Source organism: Hemicordylus capensis, chromosome 16, assembly GCF_027244095.1.
Source record: "Hemicordylus capensis ecotype Gifberg chromosome 16, rHemCap1.1.pri, whole genome shotgun sequence".
Taxonomy (NCBI): domain Eukaryota; kingdom Metazoa; phylum Chordata; class Lepidosauria; order Squamata; family Cordylidae; genus Hemicordylus; species Hemicordylus capensis.
Window position 1 is genome coordinate 13,460,414 of NC_069672.1, and position 18,155 is coordinate 13,478,568.

Here is an 18,155-nt window from a genome sequence, read left to right on the forward strand (position 1 = left end):
ATTTCTATTCAACAAAATTAATGACAGTTAATTGTAGTCTGGAGCTCCCAGTTTTATGAAAGCAACAGTTCTCTGGTTCCAGCATCAAGCTACATGATTTCCCACTCCAATTACTCCCTTCCACGCTCTTCCCTATGCCCTGTACACTCCTATTTGCTAGGGCTCCCATCGCAAGACTAATGTACATTTTGATCTAGTATATTGTTTCCAGCTCTGACAGATATGCCCAATACTCGTGCAAACTGCTGACAGCTGAAAGGCAAAAGGGGGAAGGGAGGCAGCAGTGCCCGGCCCCCAATTCTCACCGCGGTGCTAAAGGATATTATCTCTCCAGTGAAGAGTTGGAAGAGAAAGCTCCACAGTCCTGAGAGTTGGTTCTGATCTGCTGGTGTCGGGCCATTTTTCTCCCCCCCTCCACTTCTCATTCTGAGTCTTGGATTCCATCTCTGTGAGCATTTTCAGGTAGGACTTGGGAGCGACTCCTGCCTGAGACCTTAGAGAGCCGCTGCCAGTCAGTGTAGACCAGGCCTGCTCAACTCCGGCCCTCCTGCAGACGTTGGCCTACAACTCCCACAATCCCTAGCTATTGGCTACTGTGGCTGGGGATCATGGGAGCTGTGGTACAAAAACAGCTGGGGGGCCTCGGTTGAGCAGGCCTGGTGTAGACAATACCCAGCTAGATGGACCAAGGGTCTGACTCAGTATAAAGGGCACGACTCGGTCTATTTTCAACTTTTGTAAACCGCCTTGAGGTTGTTTTTAATGAAAGGCGGTATAGAAATCCAACAATCAATCAATCAATCAATAAAATATATATAAGAGCAGCTCCGCATATGTCCCTAAATGGTAGCTTCATAGCAGCATGCAGTCAGCCACCAAGACGGTTTGGGGTGTTTTTTGGGTTGGCTGGGATGTTCTCGCACATTCCTTCTCAGTGTGTTTTTCACAAACCGCTCCAGACCCCTGGATCTATACTCACAGCCGCCCAATCAGGCAAAGAGGCACGGCTGCAGCAAGATGAATCAGAGGCACGCCAAGCAGGAAACAGACCCTCTGAGCGGAATCGGTCGCAAGGCTCCGTCTCCTCCGCAAACTGAGAGCATCGGCCGAGAAGGAGCTGAGGGTTGTTCTGTTGGGGAAACAGATGCCTCCTCCGCTGCTGCGAGCCACGCATTCAGGGCAGAGGATCTGTCTCCCTCTTGTCTAGCAATTTGCTAGCCATCCACCCAGCACTTTTATAATCAAGCCTCGCAACCTATCAACAAGGCATTTCGAGCCTAAGTGCTACACGCTTTCTAAAATAAGAGGTGGAGGGAGAGGGTTGTTATTGTTGAAGCCACAAATGGCTCTTTTCCGTACAGGTGAGGCTGTAAGAGGCTTCCAGCAAAATTAGCACAGCTGCCGAAATGCCAATCATAGGGCAGAAGCTTTCACCCGTTCTCTCTTCAGCAGCGTGGCCCCTTCCGTCACCGGTTTTCAAAAAGGAGAAATTATAGGATCCAAGACACCTGTCTAGACAAAGACGTGCCACTTCAGAGGGCAGGGACACACATTTCCCTTTCTCTTCAGGCCAATGCCTCAGAGAGGAAAGAAGCCCTAAGCAAGAGAAGCGGCAGCCGTTCGCCACCACTCCTAGCAGCCATGAATATGCCTTGAGGAAACTGCTGGGATGCTGCAAGAAATAGGTTAGATCAGGAATGAAGGGCTCCTGGGTGCTCCAAGCAGTCATTCACAGAGGAGTCTGCCCACTGCCTCTCTGAATGATGTGCTGTTCTGGCCATTCCCTCTTCCCATCCCTGGCTGAGCCTGTTTGGAAATGTTGCTGTATCCAGTTAGATCTTTCAGGCATCCAGCGCAGAGATGCAGTGGCATGCCCTGTCCTGCAAGGAGATTGCCCACTGCATCTCTGGCTGAGTCTCTGATGTGGTGCCACCTCCTTCCAAATTACAGGAAGTCACAACCAGCTATTTAGGTCGTGCTCTTGCAGCTCTGCTGACAACAGCCCTAAGTCTGATCAAGTCAACTTTTCATGAGCATACTCAAAAATTGCATCTGATTTAACTGCAGGGAAGTAGGGTAGCTAGTCACAACAATTAACTCCTTCCTTGTTCTTGCTAGAACATGGGTAAAGCCATTTCCTTTACCAGATACTAGTATATAGGCCACCACTAGTCAAATAACTTGACTAGCAAGCCAGAGGTTGCCAGTTCGAATCCCTGCTGGTATGTTTCCCAGATATATGAGGCAGCATCGATATAGGAAGATGCTGAAAGACATCATCTCATACTGTGTGGGAGACAGCAATGGTCAACCCCTCCTGTATTCTACCAAAAAGACAACCACATAACGCTGTGGTCGCCAGGAGTCGACAATGACTCGACGGCACACCTTTAGTATATCATATACTGGTGATAAACTAACCACTCAGGCTCACGACATCCATCTTTAACCATCAGGAGAGAGTCTCAACTTTCCACTGAAGCAGTGCAATTGCTAACAGTAGCTCCACGAAAGATGCCAGTACGGGACTATCCCCCTGGGCCCAGTTAATGGACTGGTAGTATCGGATTCCGCAGCACTCCTGAAGCAAGCAGGTATGGATCTGATCGGTCGTTTCGATGGGAGACCATTGGGAGCCCCACAAAAGAATCAGTTGTCAATACACTCTCTCTCTCTCTCTCTCTCGCCTTTAAAAGAGAGATGTCCTCTTCCAGATCAGTGATTTTCAAACCAGGGTTATCCGGGCTCTCTCTGACGCAAGTCCCCTGCAGCAGTCAAGCCAATAAGGAAAAGCTTCCTGGAAGACGCAGAGTTTGCAAATGGCTGTTCCCTCCTCTGTGACGTGTCCAGAACCATGCTTGACCTTCAAGTGCTGTCTTATGGGGCAGCGACCATCAGAAAGATTTGCTGAATCTACAGCCGGCCAGCTGGCAATCTCTCAGAAGATGCCGATGCATCTTCTGCCAACCCCTACTCTAAGCCGCTTTATCACAAAATCAATGTACACACACACACACACACACACACAATAAATAAATAAATAGTGAAGTCGTGTTGGTTCCAGCATTTCAGAGAGACACAGTCCCCGTCTCAACACATTTGCTGCCTCCCTCTTTGCCCAGAAGGCTGCTTGCTTTGTTTAATGAAAAAAATGCATGTGCAGATAGCTAGCTAGCTAGCTAGCTAGCTAGCGAGGAGAGCCCATTTTAAAGGATCAGCCCCCATTTATCAGGCCTTAAGAGAGGTGCCATCTGTCATGCATTAACAGCTGCTCCATGCTTTAGGAGCCAGAACAACGCCTGCCACATTAGGGCTGGGGGAGGGAGGCAGAGATTTTCACCTTGTAATGCTCAGTTTTTGTTTCTAGTAAACAGGCCAGGCAGAAAAACGGCTGCTTTGCTTTCTTGATGTAAAGCAAGGAGGGATCGTTGGGGGTGGGGGGGAGCCTCCGTGGAGAAGTAGGGTTTGCTTACACATTACAGTGCCCCGATGCAGCATAGATGCATCGCGGAGTCAAATTGCTGGACAATTCGAGTCCCAAGGATTAAAACCCTCTTCTCTGAAAGAAGCCGAGCCCAACCCTGGCTCTCATTCACATCCCAAACTGAACGAGAGCACTCCCAGCATCCGATGCCTCCAACCACTTGGGCTCACCCCAACTCCACTGGCTCAAGCCAGTCTCCCTCAACTATGCCTGGAGAGTTCCTGTTCCTTGCCACGTGTGTCCGTTGCTGGGCAAGGGCCACCGCTCAGCAGAGAAGACCCGCACAGAGAGAGAGGTCTCAGGTTTAAGCAGCCGTCCGGTTCTTTCCAAGGGCCAGTTTCCTGGGGGATGGTGCCTCCACCAGCTGAGGTGAGGACCCTTCCACCTTATCTCCACAGCCTCGATTGCCACTTCGAGCGGCTGAAGGGGGAGAGAGAGGGAGCCCAGAGGCTGCTCTAACATCTGCTGCCCAACAGAGAAAAGCCAGCCTCCCGCAAGGGGCGTCTGCTACCAAGGCCTGAGGGCCATCTTGCTGGGCACTATCTGTGTTGGATCTGCTGCACAGGAACAGAGGAAGCTGCCTTCTACTGAGTCAGGCCTTTGGTACATCTAGCTCAGTATCATCTACACTGACTGGCAGTGGTTCTGCAAGGTTTCGGGCAGGGCTCTCTCCCAGCCCTACCTGGAGATGCTGCCAGGGAGTGAAGCTAGGACCTTCTGCATACAAGCAGACACTCATCCACTGAACATCCCCTAATGGGAGTATCTTGCATCACTCACAAGTAGTCTCCCATCCAAAAGCAAACCAAGGCAGATCTGCTTAGCAGGTGCGACAATTCACGCTTGCTACCGGGTCACCTTCAGTGGCGCAGCAGGGAAATGCAACACCTCTGTCAGGCAGCAGCGATATAAGAAGATGCTGAAAGGCATTATCTCAGACTGTGCAGGAGGAGGCAATGGTCGACCCCTCCTGTATTCTACCAAAGATAACCACAGCGCTCGGTGGTCACCAGGAGTCAAAATCAACTTGATGGCACACTTTTACCACAAAACCAGCTCTCCTTCAGGAGCTGCCAGAAACCTGACCTTTTTTGCTTGAATTGTATGCAATCCATTTTGAGAAACCTTGGCCTGAAGAGCATCATGCAAATAAATCAAAATAATCACAACCACCACCACCCCAGCATCTTCTGGGGCGGGGGGGGGGGAGGATCTCAGAGAGGACAACTGGGAAACACCCTTTGCCTGGAGCCTCAGAAGAACCATGGCCAGCAGAGTATGTGATACTGGGCTAGATGGACCAATACTCTACCTCAGCATAGGAAATCCATATGTAGTGCACTGCCCATCATATACATATAAGTAAGTTAAGCAGCAGTTAACTGGGAGCTGCACTCTCTCCTGCAATCATTGGATCAATTGCTGTGATGTCACAGAATGTTCACAAGCTATTGAGAGGGAAGGGCCAGTCACGGAATGCCGATCATCAGCTTTGAACCAAATAGGTCAGGTGCTGTTGGTGGCGGGGGGGGGAGGTCTTCTGCCAACCCTCTGTGCTGTTGGCAGAACAGAGGCAGGAGGGAGGGGTTGGTTTGGATTTGTATATTGACTCAAGCTGAACACAGCCAATCTGAGTTCCTTAAATTTCTCCTGGCTTGCTTGCTCTCTTTAATTCTGGCACATTTGCCTCTCTCAGCTGGTGAAGCTGTCAGAACAAATAGAAGGCAATATCTGGAAGCAAGACAAACACATGGGTCAATGTCAAACACAAGCCAATCACTCTCAGGGCGCCCGCCAAACGCCTGCATTTCAATTTCACTCATGTCCTCCAACTCAAATACCGTTAGACTGCTTAAAAAACAACACAAAAAAGCATAACCAAAACGGCTTTCCTCTGCTCTCTTTCGGTTGTCAAAAGAGAAGCTCTTCGTACAACAAGAGAGAGCAGATCTCAGATTAAACAACAGTTTCAGCAATTTCCTTGGTGAGGAGCAAAGCAAAGCATCAATGTATAATTATTATAACGGGAACATTTAATAATTAATTGAGCCAGCAGAAGCTAAACCTCCGGAGCTTAGGAGTTCAAATGCTGGCTCGCGAAGCAAAAGGGCAGAGAGGATTGCAACTTCACCGTAGGAAATCTCAGCCCAATTAGGCTCTGGGTAAATAATAATATATAAAAAGAGAACCTGGCTCCACTCTGGTGGGATGCCAATGTGCGGGAGAAGGATCTGAGAGCAGGGGAAGCACAAGATGTCCAAGCACCTGCAGGCAGGTAGGTAGGTAGGTGGGGGGGGGTGCACGCCCCCAAAGAGGTTCCCACTTGGACCTCAAATGTTATACCATCTCCCTTTCCAGGATCCCTGTCGAGGTGTCTGCTCTTATAGAGCGTGTGTACTTCAGTCTGGGGACCAGAGAGAGATTGGGACGGTTAAAGCACCATGCCGCTCTTGTGAGAGCGATACTACCTGTTCCAGAACAGATCAAAGTCAGCTGCCACGCTGAGAGAAGACAGAAGTCAGCAGAGAAGGGTGTCCTGTAGGCATCTCTGCCCGCAGCAACACACAGCACACCCTATGCAGGCGGCCTCAAAATGTGCCACCGGGTTCAGTGGGGCTTATTTCCAAGTTAAGGGGCGCACTGGCAGAAGCTAAGGAGTGCACGGGGAATATGCATATTGTGTCAGACGTAAGGGTCTGGGGGTCCAGTGGGGCTTACGGATAAATCAGGGTGCACAGCTCCGGCAGATTTAGACCGCCGCTCCCCGCCTAGAAACCGAGGCGCCCACAAGGACTCGGAGGAAAGCAAACGCGATTATTTTCACCAGAAAGAACGTTGGCCCACAGCAAGGTCCGGATTTCAACCACACACCCCCTTCTCCCCTCTCGACTGCAGGCAGGAAAGGTTTGTGTCCACAGGAAGCGTGGCTGGATCTGACCAGCCGCTCATTGGGTCAGCCTTCTTGTTCCCCCAACAGAAAACCAGATGCTCTGGGAAGTCCGTAAACAGGGTAGGGAGGTCCTAGCCCAGCAACTCGAATTCAGGGGCACACCGGCTCTGAAGAGGGAGGTTCCACACCGCCATCATGGTTAATTGCCAGCCACAGCCCTCTCCCCTTCCATGTCTAATCCCCTTGTGAAGCCGTCTAAGCAGTCGGCCATCACCGATATTGTGCCTGTGAGTTCCACAGATTAAAGGCGTGCTGTGTGAAGAAGTTCCGTGCTCTGGTCTGTCCTAAATATCCTGCACATCAGTTACACTGGGTGGCCCCTCGTCTCACAGAGGAGAACAGTCCAATTGACTTTCTCCTCATGGTGCCCCCATTTTCTGCGCCAAAGGGAGAAGACTCCACATATTTAGGAAACCCACTCCCGCAGAGAACCAGCCAGTGCTGTCATTTATTATATCAACTATGGATTATTTATAAAGCACCTAGAAAAATAAGGTGCTGTGCAGAAATATAAAGAGACGTGGACTGCAAGATTTGGAACCAACGTGGATGTGTTTCCCCCAGATCCACAAGAATGCTGCTCATATGGGATTTCCCAGAAGGAGAGGCGCTGCAGGCTTCAGAACGCAGACACACACACACACACACCCCGCCGACGCCCTTCCCCACTTATCTGGAGGGCTCTCCGTGGGCCTCCTGGAAGCACTGCTGAAGTGGAGGGATCATGTGATCAGCTGGCTGCCTGCGGTGCCCGCCCGCCCCCCTCCCACACGCTCGCCAGAAGTGGCGGCAGCTACATTCAGAAATCACCTCCTTTGCAGGGTGTAATAAGGAGGGCCGGGCATCTTGTTTTGTGTTAACGCGATTGTCTTGGGCCAGAGCACCCATCAGAAGCCTGAACAAAAGCCCAAATTACAGGCTTCCTGCTCTCTGTTATGGGGCCTCCGCCCTCTCCCTCTCTCTCCATGAAACGAGCAGAGGAGCAGCGTGTGCCTCCACTGCTAAGTGCTCTCTCGCTCTCCCCCTTGGCAAGCAACCCTTCAGCAGATGAGGACTGCGCCCAGCCAGCTCCAAAGCACTTCACAGCTGGCACCTAGGCCCACAAAAGAAAGCCCAATAGGAACCGGGCATCCCGCCTTGCCCACGTCCTCCGAGGCCGGATGCTCAAGCAGAGCACGCAGCCCTACCTTGCAAGGGTGGGAGAGGCGGAAGGGACACTGGCGAGACGGAGAGGCTGAAAGGAGCCAAAGCAGGGGAAGGCCTGCCACGGTGGGCCGGCCACTCCACCGGCCTGCTGAAGCCCGGCTGCTTGAGAGGGGCCAGCCCCCTCGGCCCACCTAGCTCAGCACTGGCCACTGATGGGCAGTGGCTCTCCAGGACGCCCGACAGGCTCTCCAGGCAGGGATCTTCCCCAGCCCTGCGGGACACAGCCTGGGACCTTCTGCATGCAAAGCAGATACGCGACCACTGAGCTCAGGAGGCTCCTGGTGGAATATTGGCAGCTGCCTTCCGAGCCAAGTATTGTCTGCTCGAACTGGCAGGCGTCTTTCCCAGACCTTCCTGGAGATGCTGACAGGGACTGAAGCTGGGAGCATCCGCATGCAAAGCAGGTACTCCATCACTGAGCTATGGCCCTACCCTTCTGTTCCTTAACAAGGTCCTTAGAAGTGTAGAAAAAGCAGCCCATCAATATTCAGAAGCTGTTTGCCTGGTTGGAATCGCGAGTGACCAACGTACAGAGAAAAAGACGAGTCCATTGCATCACCCCATTTTTAGTTCTGGGGCAACAGGAGAGCATTGAAGCTAGAACTTCGTTCCAACGACCAAATCAAAGTCGGCCCCGCCAGTCAAGCTAAGCCTCCCACACCACCCCCATATATTCTTGCATCCAAAGGCCCCAAGACAGCACCAGAATAGACTAAGGATGTGCACGAACTGGTTCGGCGGTTCTTTTACGGATCGCCAAACTACTCCGAATGTCCAGATGGTCCGGCGGCAGGGCGGTTTCCTTTAAGGAGCAGAGAGGGTGTCCATCCCACTCCACTCCCGCTGCGTTTCCCCCACCGGCGCGATCGCCAAGACGGCTGGAGCAGGGCTGCTGTGCACCTCCTTGCCGCCCCGGTCAGCATCATAGCGGAAGTGGCCGTGCACGAGCTGACCAGGGCCGCAAAGAGGTGCACAGCAGCCCCGCTCCAGCTGTTTTGGCAATAGCGCCGGTGGGGGAAACGCAGCGGGAGTGGAATGGGATGGACAGCTTCCCTGCTCCTTAAAGGTGACGCACACACACCCCACCGCCGCCGAACCACCCGAACGTGACATGCCCGACTCCCTGGAGCTCTTTCAAGAAAGGTGGGTTCAAAAAGGCAGGGCAATGCAAGACGAACCACAGCTCGGAACCTCTGCCTCGCAAGGGACCGAGACGTCCAAGAGGAGACTGTCCCTCTTTGGGGTGTGATGGGCACACTTGGCATTTCTCACACCATCCTCAGAAGCAACGCGGGCATTTCCCCTTGGCTTGCTCGTCTCTCTAACCTGCCAGAGGACCAGGCCCGTGAAAGACGGTCCTCTCGGGCCAAGGTCACAAGGTGTCACTCTCGTGGAACCCAGATAGATGGAAGCAAGATCCGTTCCTCTAATGCTCTTCCCTGATTCCCCTTTTAAGCAAAGCGGAAAATGTCCCGTCCGTCCCCCTCCCCACCCCGACCTTTGTTTCCATAGCCCAGTTTTGCTGTTTAGATGGCCGCTGATGCCATTGTTGGAAGGGATCCTCACAAATCCTTTTAATCCTTGTCGATCCTTTTAAATGTCTCTGGATGGCCAGAGCAAAAATGACAGTGCCCTCATTTCCAGCAGCGAAGCTGAGAGAGGGGTCCTCCACAGGAAGGCGCTGCTGCTGCTGCTCTCCCGCCTGGCTCCCTGCCCGGCTCTTGTCAAAAGCAGAGCTCCCTTTCCTTGCCAAGCCAAGGGAGGCAATCCGAAGGGAGCACCCCATGCAGTTGGGCTCTGCCCGAGAAAGAGAGAGGGCCACAGAAAGGAACCAGCGTGGTCAGTGTTCAGAAAGGTATCTGCAGATGTCGCGGATGTCCCAGTGGCAGCAATGCCGAGATGGGAGTGCCAAACCTTGCCTGCCCACCCCTCCCTCGCCATCAGGGCTACTAGTCCTGATGGCCATAGGCTACCTCCAGGTTCAGCGGCAAGGGGCCTCCTACCCCCAGTTGCAGGGGAGCAAGCAGCAGGGTGGAGCAGGAACCAGAAGGGCAGGCCTTCTGGGGGGCCACTGTGGAAAGCAGCGTGCCTTGGGCCTGATCCAGCAAGGCTCCTCTTCATCCTGATCTCACATTAGACAGGCACATTCACAGAGGGCTCGAAAGCCAGAGAGGGTGCTTCGTTTTTAAGATCTCGGTTACTGGACTGCCAGGGAGAGGAAGTCAAACGCAATTACTGGCACGCATCTCCTGGAACCACCAAGTGACAGGAGCCAAATATTCAACTCCTATGACACAGAATCCCACCAAAGGCGGGATGCCAGGTTATATGCAACACAGAGAGGCTGCTGAAATAGGGCAGCCCATGTCAAGGTCTCCCCTTTGCTAATCCTTTTTCTGATGCTTGGGTTATTTGGGTCAGAGTCCGTGTTCCCTCTTCACAGGGATTCCCAGATGTTGGTGACTGCAACTCCCAGAATCCCCACCCGCAATGGCTTTTGCTTGGGGATTCTGGGAGTTGTAGTCACCAACATCTGGGAATCCCTGTTAGAGGGAATACTGCACCCACCAGTGGCATGCTGGCCTGAACCCAACGCACTGCCATCTCACAGAAAAGCACTGTCCATGGCTTGCTCCTCTTTGGGGTAAAATGAACAGGCAGTACATCTTCAACAGCACACCCAAACCACTCTTCATTCACAACCCAGTCTCTTACCCACAATGTTTTCCCATGTAATAAACATTAAGACCAGAACAAAATATCCGAAGCAGGCCCAAACTTGGCCCTCCAGCTATTGCTGAACGACAACTCTCGCCAATTTATTGTGGCTGGGGATGATGGGAGTTGTAGTCCAATGGCAGCTGGAGGGCCGGGTCTGCCCACCCCTGGTCTAACGCGAGGCTGCCAAACTTCAGCCCTCCAGCTGTTGTTGGACTACAACTCCCATCGTCCCCCACTGCAGTGGCCAACCACTCCAATAAGCCCTGTGTTTTAAAGAGGCTCTTGAAGGGGCAGAAGGAGAAGGAGAAAAATGGGAGCTGTGCAGCTCTGGTCTAAAAATATTTCCAAGTCCCACTGCTGCTTCAAATTAACCTTTTGAAGGCAGTTTCTGATGCTGTGGACTACAACTCCCATCATCCCCAGGTGCCACAGCCTCGGGCTGGGGATGACGGGAGCTGCAGTTAGCAACATCTGGGTATCTCAGTGTCAGGGAAGACGACTCGTGGTGCGGAGCCCAAAGAGGCCTCTCTTACCTCCCGGCCGGTAGACGACGTCGTCCTCGGTGATGTAGGACGTGATCTCCCCGCTGTCTGTCCTCTCGTAGCGAGACTTCTTCTTCGGGGGCTTCTTCTTGTTCTTCTTGGTGGACTCCTCCGTGGTGGCGCTGGCGTTGTCGTTGTCCTCATCCTCGCTGTGGTCGCTCTCGGCGTAGTTTTTGGCCCCGCCCTCCAGGGTGCAGCTCCGACGGGGCCGCGAGTTCTCGCCCTCCCTCGCCTTCTCCCTCTTGTCCCGCTCTCGCTCCCGGTCCCGGTCCCGGTCCTTCTCTTTCTCTTTATCCTTCTCTTTGTCTCCGGTCATGATTCGCCACGTGCCTTCTTCTGTCCTCTCACGGCTGGGCCTCCGTGAAAGGTAGACAGTCAGCCTGGGCTTCAGTCTTCTGAATTTCTCACTCAATTCCAGGGAAAATTCGACCACTCCAACAACCCCAGCGTTTTAAAAAGGCTCTTGAAGAGACGGGGAGGGGGGGAAGAAAAACAAGGTATTAACTATATGCATTTTTCTGCTGCTCTCTTAAGTCCTGAAACAAAAAGTTGGGTTCCCTCCCGCTAAATATTGCAGCACCACATGCAATAAAGCCATTTTAAAAAGGGCCACACAGTCACCGCCAGAAAGTCCAAACTATCACCCCGTATGCCCTAGTATAGCACTTTGGTCTCCATGCATCATGTATAACCCCAGCACGGTATCCCTCCAGTCACAACTGCTGGTGTGTTGGGTTTCTTCTTAGACTGTGAGCCCTTCGGGCACAAGCAACCCCTTCATCTATTAATTAATTTATTATTATTAATAATGATGATGATTAGTAGCAGTAAGTCACTTTGAGAATCCTTTTGTCAGGACATAAAAGTCGGGCCTGTCCCCAATACCTTTCAGGACCCACCAGCCTCCATATGCTGACAAAACGGCCAACCGACCAAACCAAGCCAAAAGACTGAATGGCCATTTCCCCCCCTCTAACTCAGCGGTATTTTTTCAAAGGGACCGAAGCAGTGGCCTTGCATGGAGTCAAACCCTTGGTCCATCCAGCTCAATACTGTCTGTTTCCAGCAGAGAGCCGTACCTGCTGCTGGGGAGTGGACCTGGGGCCTTCTGCGTGCAAAGCCGGCGCGCCAGAACTGAGCCATGGATGCTCCTGAGGGGCATGTGCTGCTGCCTACTGAGTCAGACCCTTGGCCCACCCAGACCCCACCTTCCCTAGTGCTGGTTATTTCACGGGCACACAAAGATGGGTTTTAAAAGGCATTGTTGCTTTCTTAGGAAGAGGGACATCAGTTTCTTAGAGGGCATTGTTGCTAAAAATATTCTCCAAAATACAAGCACATTTGGCAAGGTGGAAACACCTAGCCGGTCAACTGGCCACTTTTGATCCAGGCGCCCCATCTCACTGCTGCGGCCACCACAAGGCCTCAAAACCTGCTTTAAAAGCGGACACCACCGCAGAGCAACTTGGGAGATGGCCCTCCCACTTCGGGCGGGACCCTTTCCGAATGCACTGGAAGTCCCAAGTGCAAAACCCTCTCCATCAGAAGCCACACCCCTTTGGGGGCCAGGGTGTGGATGCTTTGCACAAGGCTTCCCAAGTCAACCTTCCGCGGGAGACCCTAACCCTGCGACATCCAATTGCTCGGCTCCAGCCACGGGAAGGGCCACAAACTAAGCCTTCACCACACGGCAGCTTCCCTGTCAATCTCCAGCCCAGCCTGCTGGCCTGACAGGTTGTAGGAGACGTGCTTTTTGGTTTGGCGTTCTGTTTCTGGAGCAACAGCCGGTGGAAACGGGGCTGGAATGGCTGGCAGCTGCTCCCGTGCAAAGCCTCCGACTACACAGAATTTTGCACCAGCTACGGAATCCATAAGCACGCTTCTCAAGTGAAGGAGGGAGGGAGAGAGAGACTGACAGCCTTTTGCATATCTGCAAGTCTGCACTGTTCAAGGTACGCTGGTTTTTAACAGGCAGGGCCTACGTGGGAAAGGGCTTCTCTGGCAGCCAAGGAGCCCTCATCAACTGCTACCTCTACAGGTGTCCTTGCTGTGAACAGTGCACTCGGCACTCAGAGACAGAACCTTTGGGGCCAAAGCTGGTGTGGTGGAGCACAGCGGCCAAGAGGGGCTGGCCTGCCACGTGGGACACCTTCTTGGTTTCCCACTTCCATGAATTCACTCCGCAGCCTTCGGCAAGATACTCTCTCTCTCAGCCTCAGTGTCTCCATCTGCAAAATGGGGACAGAAATCCTGACCTGCCTGATAGGGCGTTCACACACTCTCTTGGGTTGTGGTACTCCAGGGAGGCCCGCCTGGTGACTCTCTGGCCTTGTCAATTTCCCCCGTGCCACGCATTCCAGCCTCCAACCCCACTCGAATGGCCGCTGGTCCTCGCCTGACATGACCAGCCGCTCGCAATCAGCCAACATCCCTGCAGGAGATTTGCCTGCTCCCCCCTCACCTGCCACAATATCCATCACAACTTCCCCTAATGGCGCCAAGGGTCTCTCTTGCCTGGCTCCTCAAAGCCCCAATAAGGGAATGGCCACTTTGCAAGGCGCTTCTTGGCCCAGGATGCAGGGGGGGAGCAGGGGAAGCAACTGTCTTTTCACTTGCCACCCAATCACCCCCCCTCCCCACTGACCTGGAGCAAGAAGAGCTCCTCCTCAGCCTCAGGGGGCTCTGCTGAGGTCCAGATGAAGAGCTCCCAGGGACCAACAGAGCCCCCAGGCCTCCAGCTGCCAACCCCTAGCCAAACAGCTTCCCAGCGAGCCCATGGGCCAGGGGGGCTCCGCAGGCCTGCTCTCCCCCGAGCACCACAGCAACTTGCATCCAACGGGACAGTCGCCTGCCTGCTGAGCGCAGACCCCTCTGCAAACCAGGAAGGTCAGACCGTCACCCATTTCCAAAGAGGAAGATCCCAGTTTTTAATTCACTGCAGAAAGCCCTACAGGCAAGCCAAGGGGGGAAGGTCCCTATGGGGTGTCCATTCTGCGGCCGGGAGGCGACTAAATGAGCAGCCAGTGAGGGCTGGAAACCACACACAAACACACACACACCGCATTATATTCCAGCTCTTGCACAGGAAGAACTGCCAGCAAGGCATGTTCACCAGCTTACTTCATTGTTAGGAAAAGGAGAGAGAGTGAAAGCCAGACCAGGCTTGGGTGCCTGAACTGGCCACTTTTCAAGCTTCGAGTAAGAACACCATGTACTCGAAGGAATGGAGGCGCAGGGCGGTGAAAAGAGGTAACCCAACTGGGTAGAAACGGCTGGCACAGAGAGGAGGGAAAGGCCCAACCCAGCCCCTCACATGGTCTTGCTTCAAGTCAGAAAGTCTCGGAAGTCAAATTTTCGCATTATGACTTTGCTTCTTTCACTGGCCAAAAGAGTGCAAACAAGGAAGGAGAGCTGGTCTTGTGGTGGCGGCCATGGCTTGTCCCCTTTGCTAAGCAGGATCCCCCCTGGATTGCATTTGAATGGGAGACTAAATGGGAGCCCTGGAAGCTATTCCCTTTAGGGGATGGGGCTGCTCTGTGAGGAGCACCTGCCTGCTTGCATGCAAAAAGTTCCAAATTCCCTCCCTGGTAGCATCTCCAGGTTGGGAATCCTGGTTAGAGGGAACACTGCACCCAACAGTGGCATGCTGGCCTGAAACCAACGCACTGCCATCTCCCTTAAAAGCACTTTCCATGGTATCCACTGACTATGCTCAGCCAAGGATTTCATTCTCTGAGAAGCCCAGAGGAAATCCTGTTGAGTAAGAGAGTCAGCTATTCCGCACCCTGGCAATTTAGAATGCTTACACCTATCGAGAAATATTGGGATTGGAAAACGGCAGAGAGAATAAACTCTGTGAGCCTGAAATCTCTCCCCTCAGATCCTAATACAGTCCTCCCTGCCCCCCCCCACACCCCAATTAATTCATAGTCCCAGTTGGCTTCTACTCCCAACAATGACAACATGCAAGGAGACAAATTGACTTTGCTGTCATAACTCCGGGGCGAAGACTGGAGTCTCTCTTTTTCTCTCTGTGCCATTTTCCTGAACAAGGCAATCATCCAAGGAAGAAAGGATTCCAATTCCTTCCCCTCTCCTAAAGCGCTTGCAATCATTTCTTCTCCAACAACACGCAAGAGGGACCTCATGTGTACAGCAAATGAAGATGTTATTTGCTTGGAGAACCAGCCGCATCTAGGGGGCTTTTTGTAGATGGGAGGATGGAAATTCTGTGTGCCTGGAAGGCCAGCCAGCCAGCCGGCCGCCCCCACGCCCACCCCACCCACACAAAACAGAGTCACCTGCAGAAATGAAGGGTTGTGGTTGATTCCATGCAGAGAATCCTCTGGGCAATAACCCAATATAAGGCCATGTTAAGACTAGTGCCTGATTGAAGGCTCTCTCTCCCCTACAGCCTGGCACCAAGCATCTACAAATCCACTTGCCAACTTGCCAGTGGCAAGTGCCCCTAGCCCTCTGGTGAGCAGGACACCCAGCACCACACAGATCTCCTCCCCAGAGATCTCATTCCCAAGCATTATGTGAAGGTAAAAGAACAGTAGGGCTCCCCCGTTTCTTTCCCTATCCATCTCCCAGGGCAAGTGACAGAAGACCCACTTCTCCCCTAAGACCTCTCCCTGTGTGCCAGGAAGGAATCCAAGGGAAGTGAGGGGACTGGTGACAACCACAAATAGTGGCTGGCTAGAGAGCCAAACCTACATTTGTAGGTCCCTGCCTGGCACACTGGAGGACTAATAAGGTGCATCCAACAGACATAAAGCCAGACCACAGATACAGTCTCCCCTCAGCTTGCTTCCAGAACATTTTCTGTGGCACCCATGGGGACCTACCCACCACCCAAATTTGATGCCCCTAGGACCTTCATAAGTGGCCCGAAGCGATCTGAATCCAAACTGAATCTGGGGTGATTCGATTCGAGCACAAATCGAATCAAAAATCAATTCATGCACATCCCTAACACACACCATGCTCCCTTTCAAAAACCTCTCAGAACTGATCCATCCTGGATCTATCTGAAGATCTATCTTCAGTTATTCTTATTTGCAAACTCAGCTTCCTAAAGGCAATTGTAAGTGAGTGGGGAGAGACCTGGTTCAACTCTCTGCATTGGCTTTGGCTATATCCACTTCCTGTAGCCTTTGTTAAAACTATAGTCAACAATAAGGGCACAAAAACCTTTGACCATGTCCAGCCTCAGGAGGAGCAGTTCAGGCCTATGCAGTCAGCAGAGCATGGGATTTAGTGCTCTAGCACACTACGATACTCATCTGGTGCTCTAACATCCAGGAGAGGGAATGGTACCTAAGAAAAGGTGGGAGAATGTAACACCGGGTGCTATGAACAAAAAAGCTCCTTTCCACGACGCTAATGTACCACCCTTGTGCAGGCCATGTTGCCCCACACAGGGAGTCATAGAGGTGAGAAGGCAAGGACCATGTCGCCCCCTTGTGGTGAGGAAAGACTATACATCCACCACCTGCCATGCAGAAGATCAATGTGCACATGGGCTGTGTGAATAAGCCAGGATGGAGAAGGAGTCAGCATACAATATAGGACTGATCGGTAGTCTGAGGACTGGGCAGAGAAAGCAGGCCTGAGACCCAACAAAAATTCATTTTTACCATAGAACCCATAAGACTCATAAAAATTCATCATATCCATTTTTCCACAGTGAGGCAGGCTCTGCTTTTTCCCTTCATGGGGGAAAAACCCTGTGCCTCCAACTAACATAGGATGAGGATTCACCACAGCAGGTTCCAGGGCAAAATCCAGTCTTCTGGGAAGGATCACCTGGCTCCCACAGTTGCCAGCCTAGAGACAAGAGGGGAATGGGCATCCAAAATAGCTCAACTCCTGGCAGCCCTCTTTAGGGACAGATAGAGCCACTCTGTGGGTAAGCTCATGTCAGAGCACTGGCACAAGACCATGGAGAGCCAACCCAAATATCCAGAACCCACTGCCTTGATGGAGTCTGTGGGAGGAAGTCGCTGGGGTCTGAACAAAATGGCACCACTGAGAAGCCCGAAAGCTGACTCATCAAAAGAGAAGGCACGTGTTTTGCCGCCAGGCAACACCGCCATGGCGGAAGGACCTTCTGAGGAGGAGGAGGAGAGTTACACAAGCAGCAGAGCATCCACAACGAGGCGCCAGCCGAAGGAGCTCACAAGGGAGCAGCCTCCTTTCCGCTGGCTTAATCCTCATCAAACGGCTCTAACAAGGCATGCAATGTGAGCAAGCAAACTGCAGTGGCTAATGGGGAGACGTGGCGAGATCGGAGGACTCTGAAGTCATTTCTTCACAACCTTCCCATAAGTATCCGAAGTGAGAACCCGGGGGTCCCCCCACCCTGGGCCTCTCCCTGGCAACATGGCCCATCTTCTGGGAGACAGCCCTCCAAGCAGGACTTGCTTGTCCACAGCTGCCTCTGCTCCCCGCCCACCCACAGCGAGCAGATGGCACTCCGTTTTATAATCAGGATTAGTCCCCAACCTTTATTAATTAAACTAGCAAAATGCCTGCCATCAGGATGGATGGGGAATGCTCGGAGAGCACGCTGGCCAACGGCAGGGACTGACGCGACTGGTGTGCCCAGTGGCTGCCGTTGGAGGCGGCTTGGCCAGAGCAGAGCGATGGTCCGAAGGCACGCGAGGCAGCAGCAAAGGTGCCAAACCTGGACAGGCCTAGATCCAAAATGGAGCCAGCCTCTGGGGAGGCTGGGAGGGGACTCCTGTCCAAAAACCTAGAGAACGGCTGCTAGGGCAGACCACGGTGATCTAGATGGATCAAGGAATGACTCTGGCTGCTTTTGGGCCGGTATTTTGCCCTGTACTACTCAAAACGGGTTTTTAAATCTGCTTCTGCGTGGACCCAAACACTGGTCTCATCAGCAGACTCTCTCTTGGCCCACAGCAATGAGTCGACTCTTCCTGGGGCCACTTTTTGCCCTGGTGGCCACAACGCCAAGGCAAAAATAGTCCAACTTGCCCGCTGAGGACTGTCATCAACATACTTGTCAAGTGTCATTTGAGCAGCAGCTGGATTACAGCGGTTACATTCTTTGGGTTACTCTGTGAGCATTTCTGGGTGGTTTATTGGCCGACAGGCTTCACCTTATTGTTTCCAGTTGTTCTTTCTGCCCAAGTCCAAACAAATAGAGCTTGAACTATTTGCTTAAGCTGTGCACACACACACACTCTCTCTCTCCCTCATTCATAGCAAGGAATACCAGCTC

General features: G+C 52.6%; 1 protein-coding gene across 12 annotated transcripts in view; it reads right to left on the minus strand.

Annotated features, from left to right (window-relative positions):
* The window catches only part of RERE (arginine-glutamic acid dipeptide repeats), a 272,298-nt gene that overhangs the window by 165,538 nt on the left and 88,605 nt on the right, over positions 1-18,155 (minus strand). For all 12 annotated transcript variants that reach the window (XM_053280800.1, XM_053280796.1, XM_053280798.1 and 9 more), the window contains one exon: positions 10,895-11,365. In XM_053280800.1, coding sequence (XP_053136775.1) covers positions 10,895-11,219 — 325 coding nt within the window. In that variant the 5' untranslated portion in view covers positions 11,220-11,365. The remainder of the gene's footprint in view (positions 1-10,894; positions 11,366-18,155) is intronic.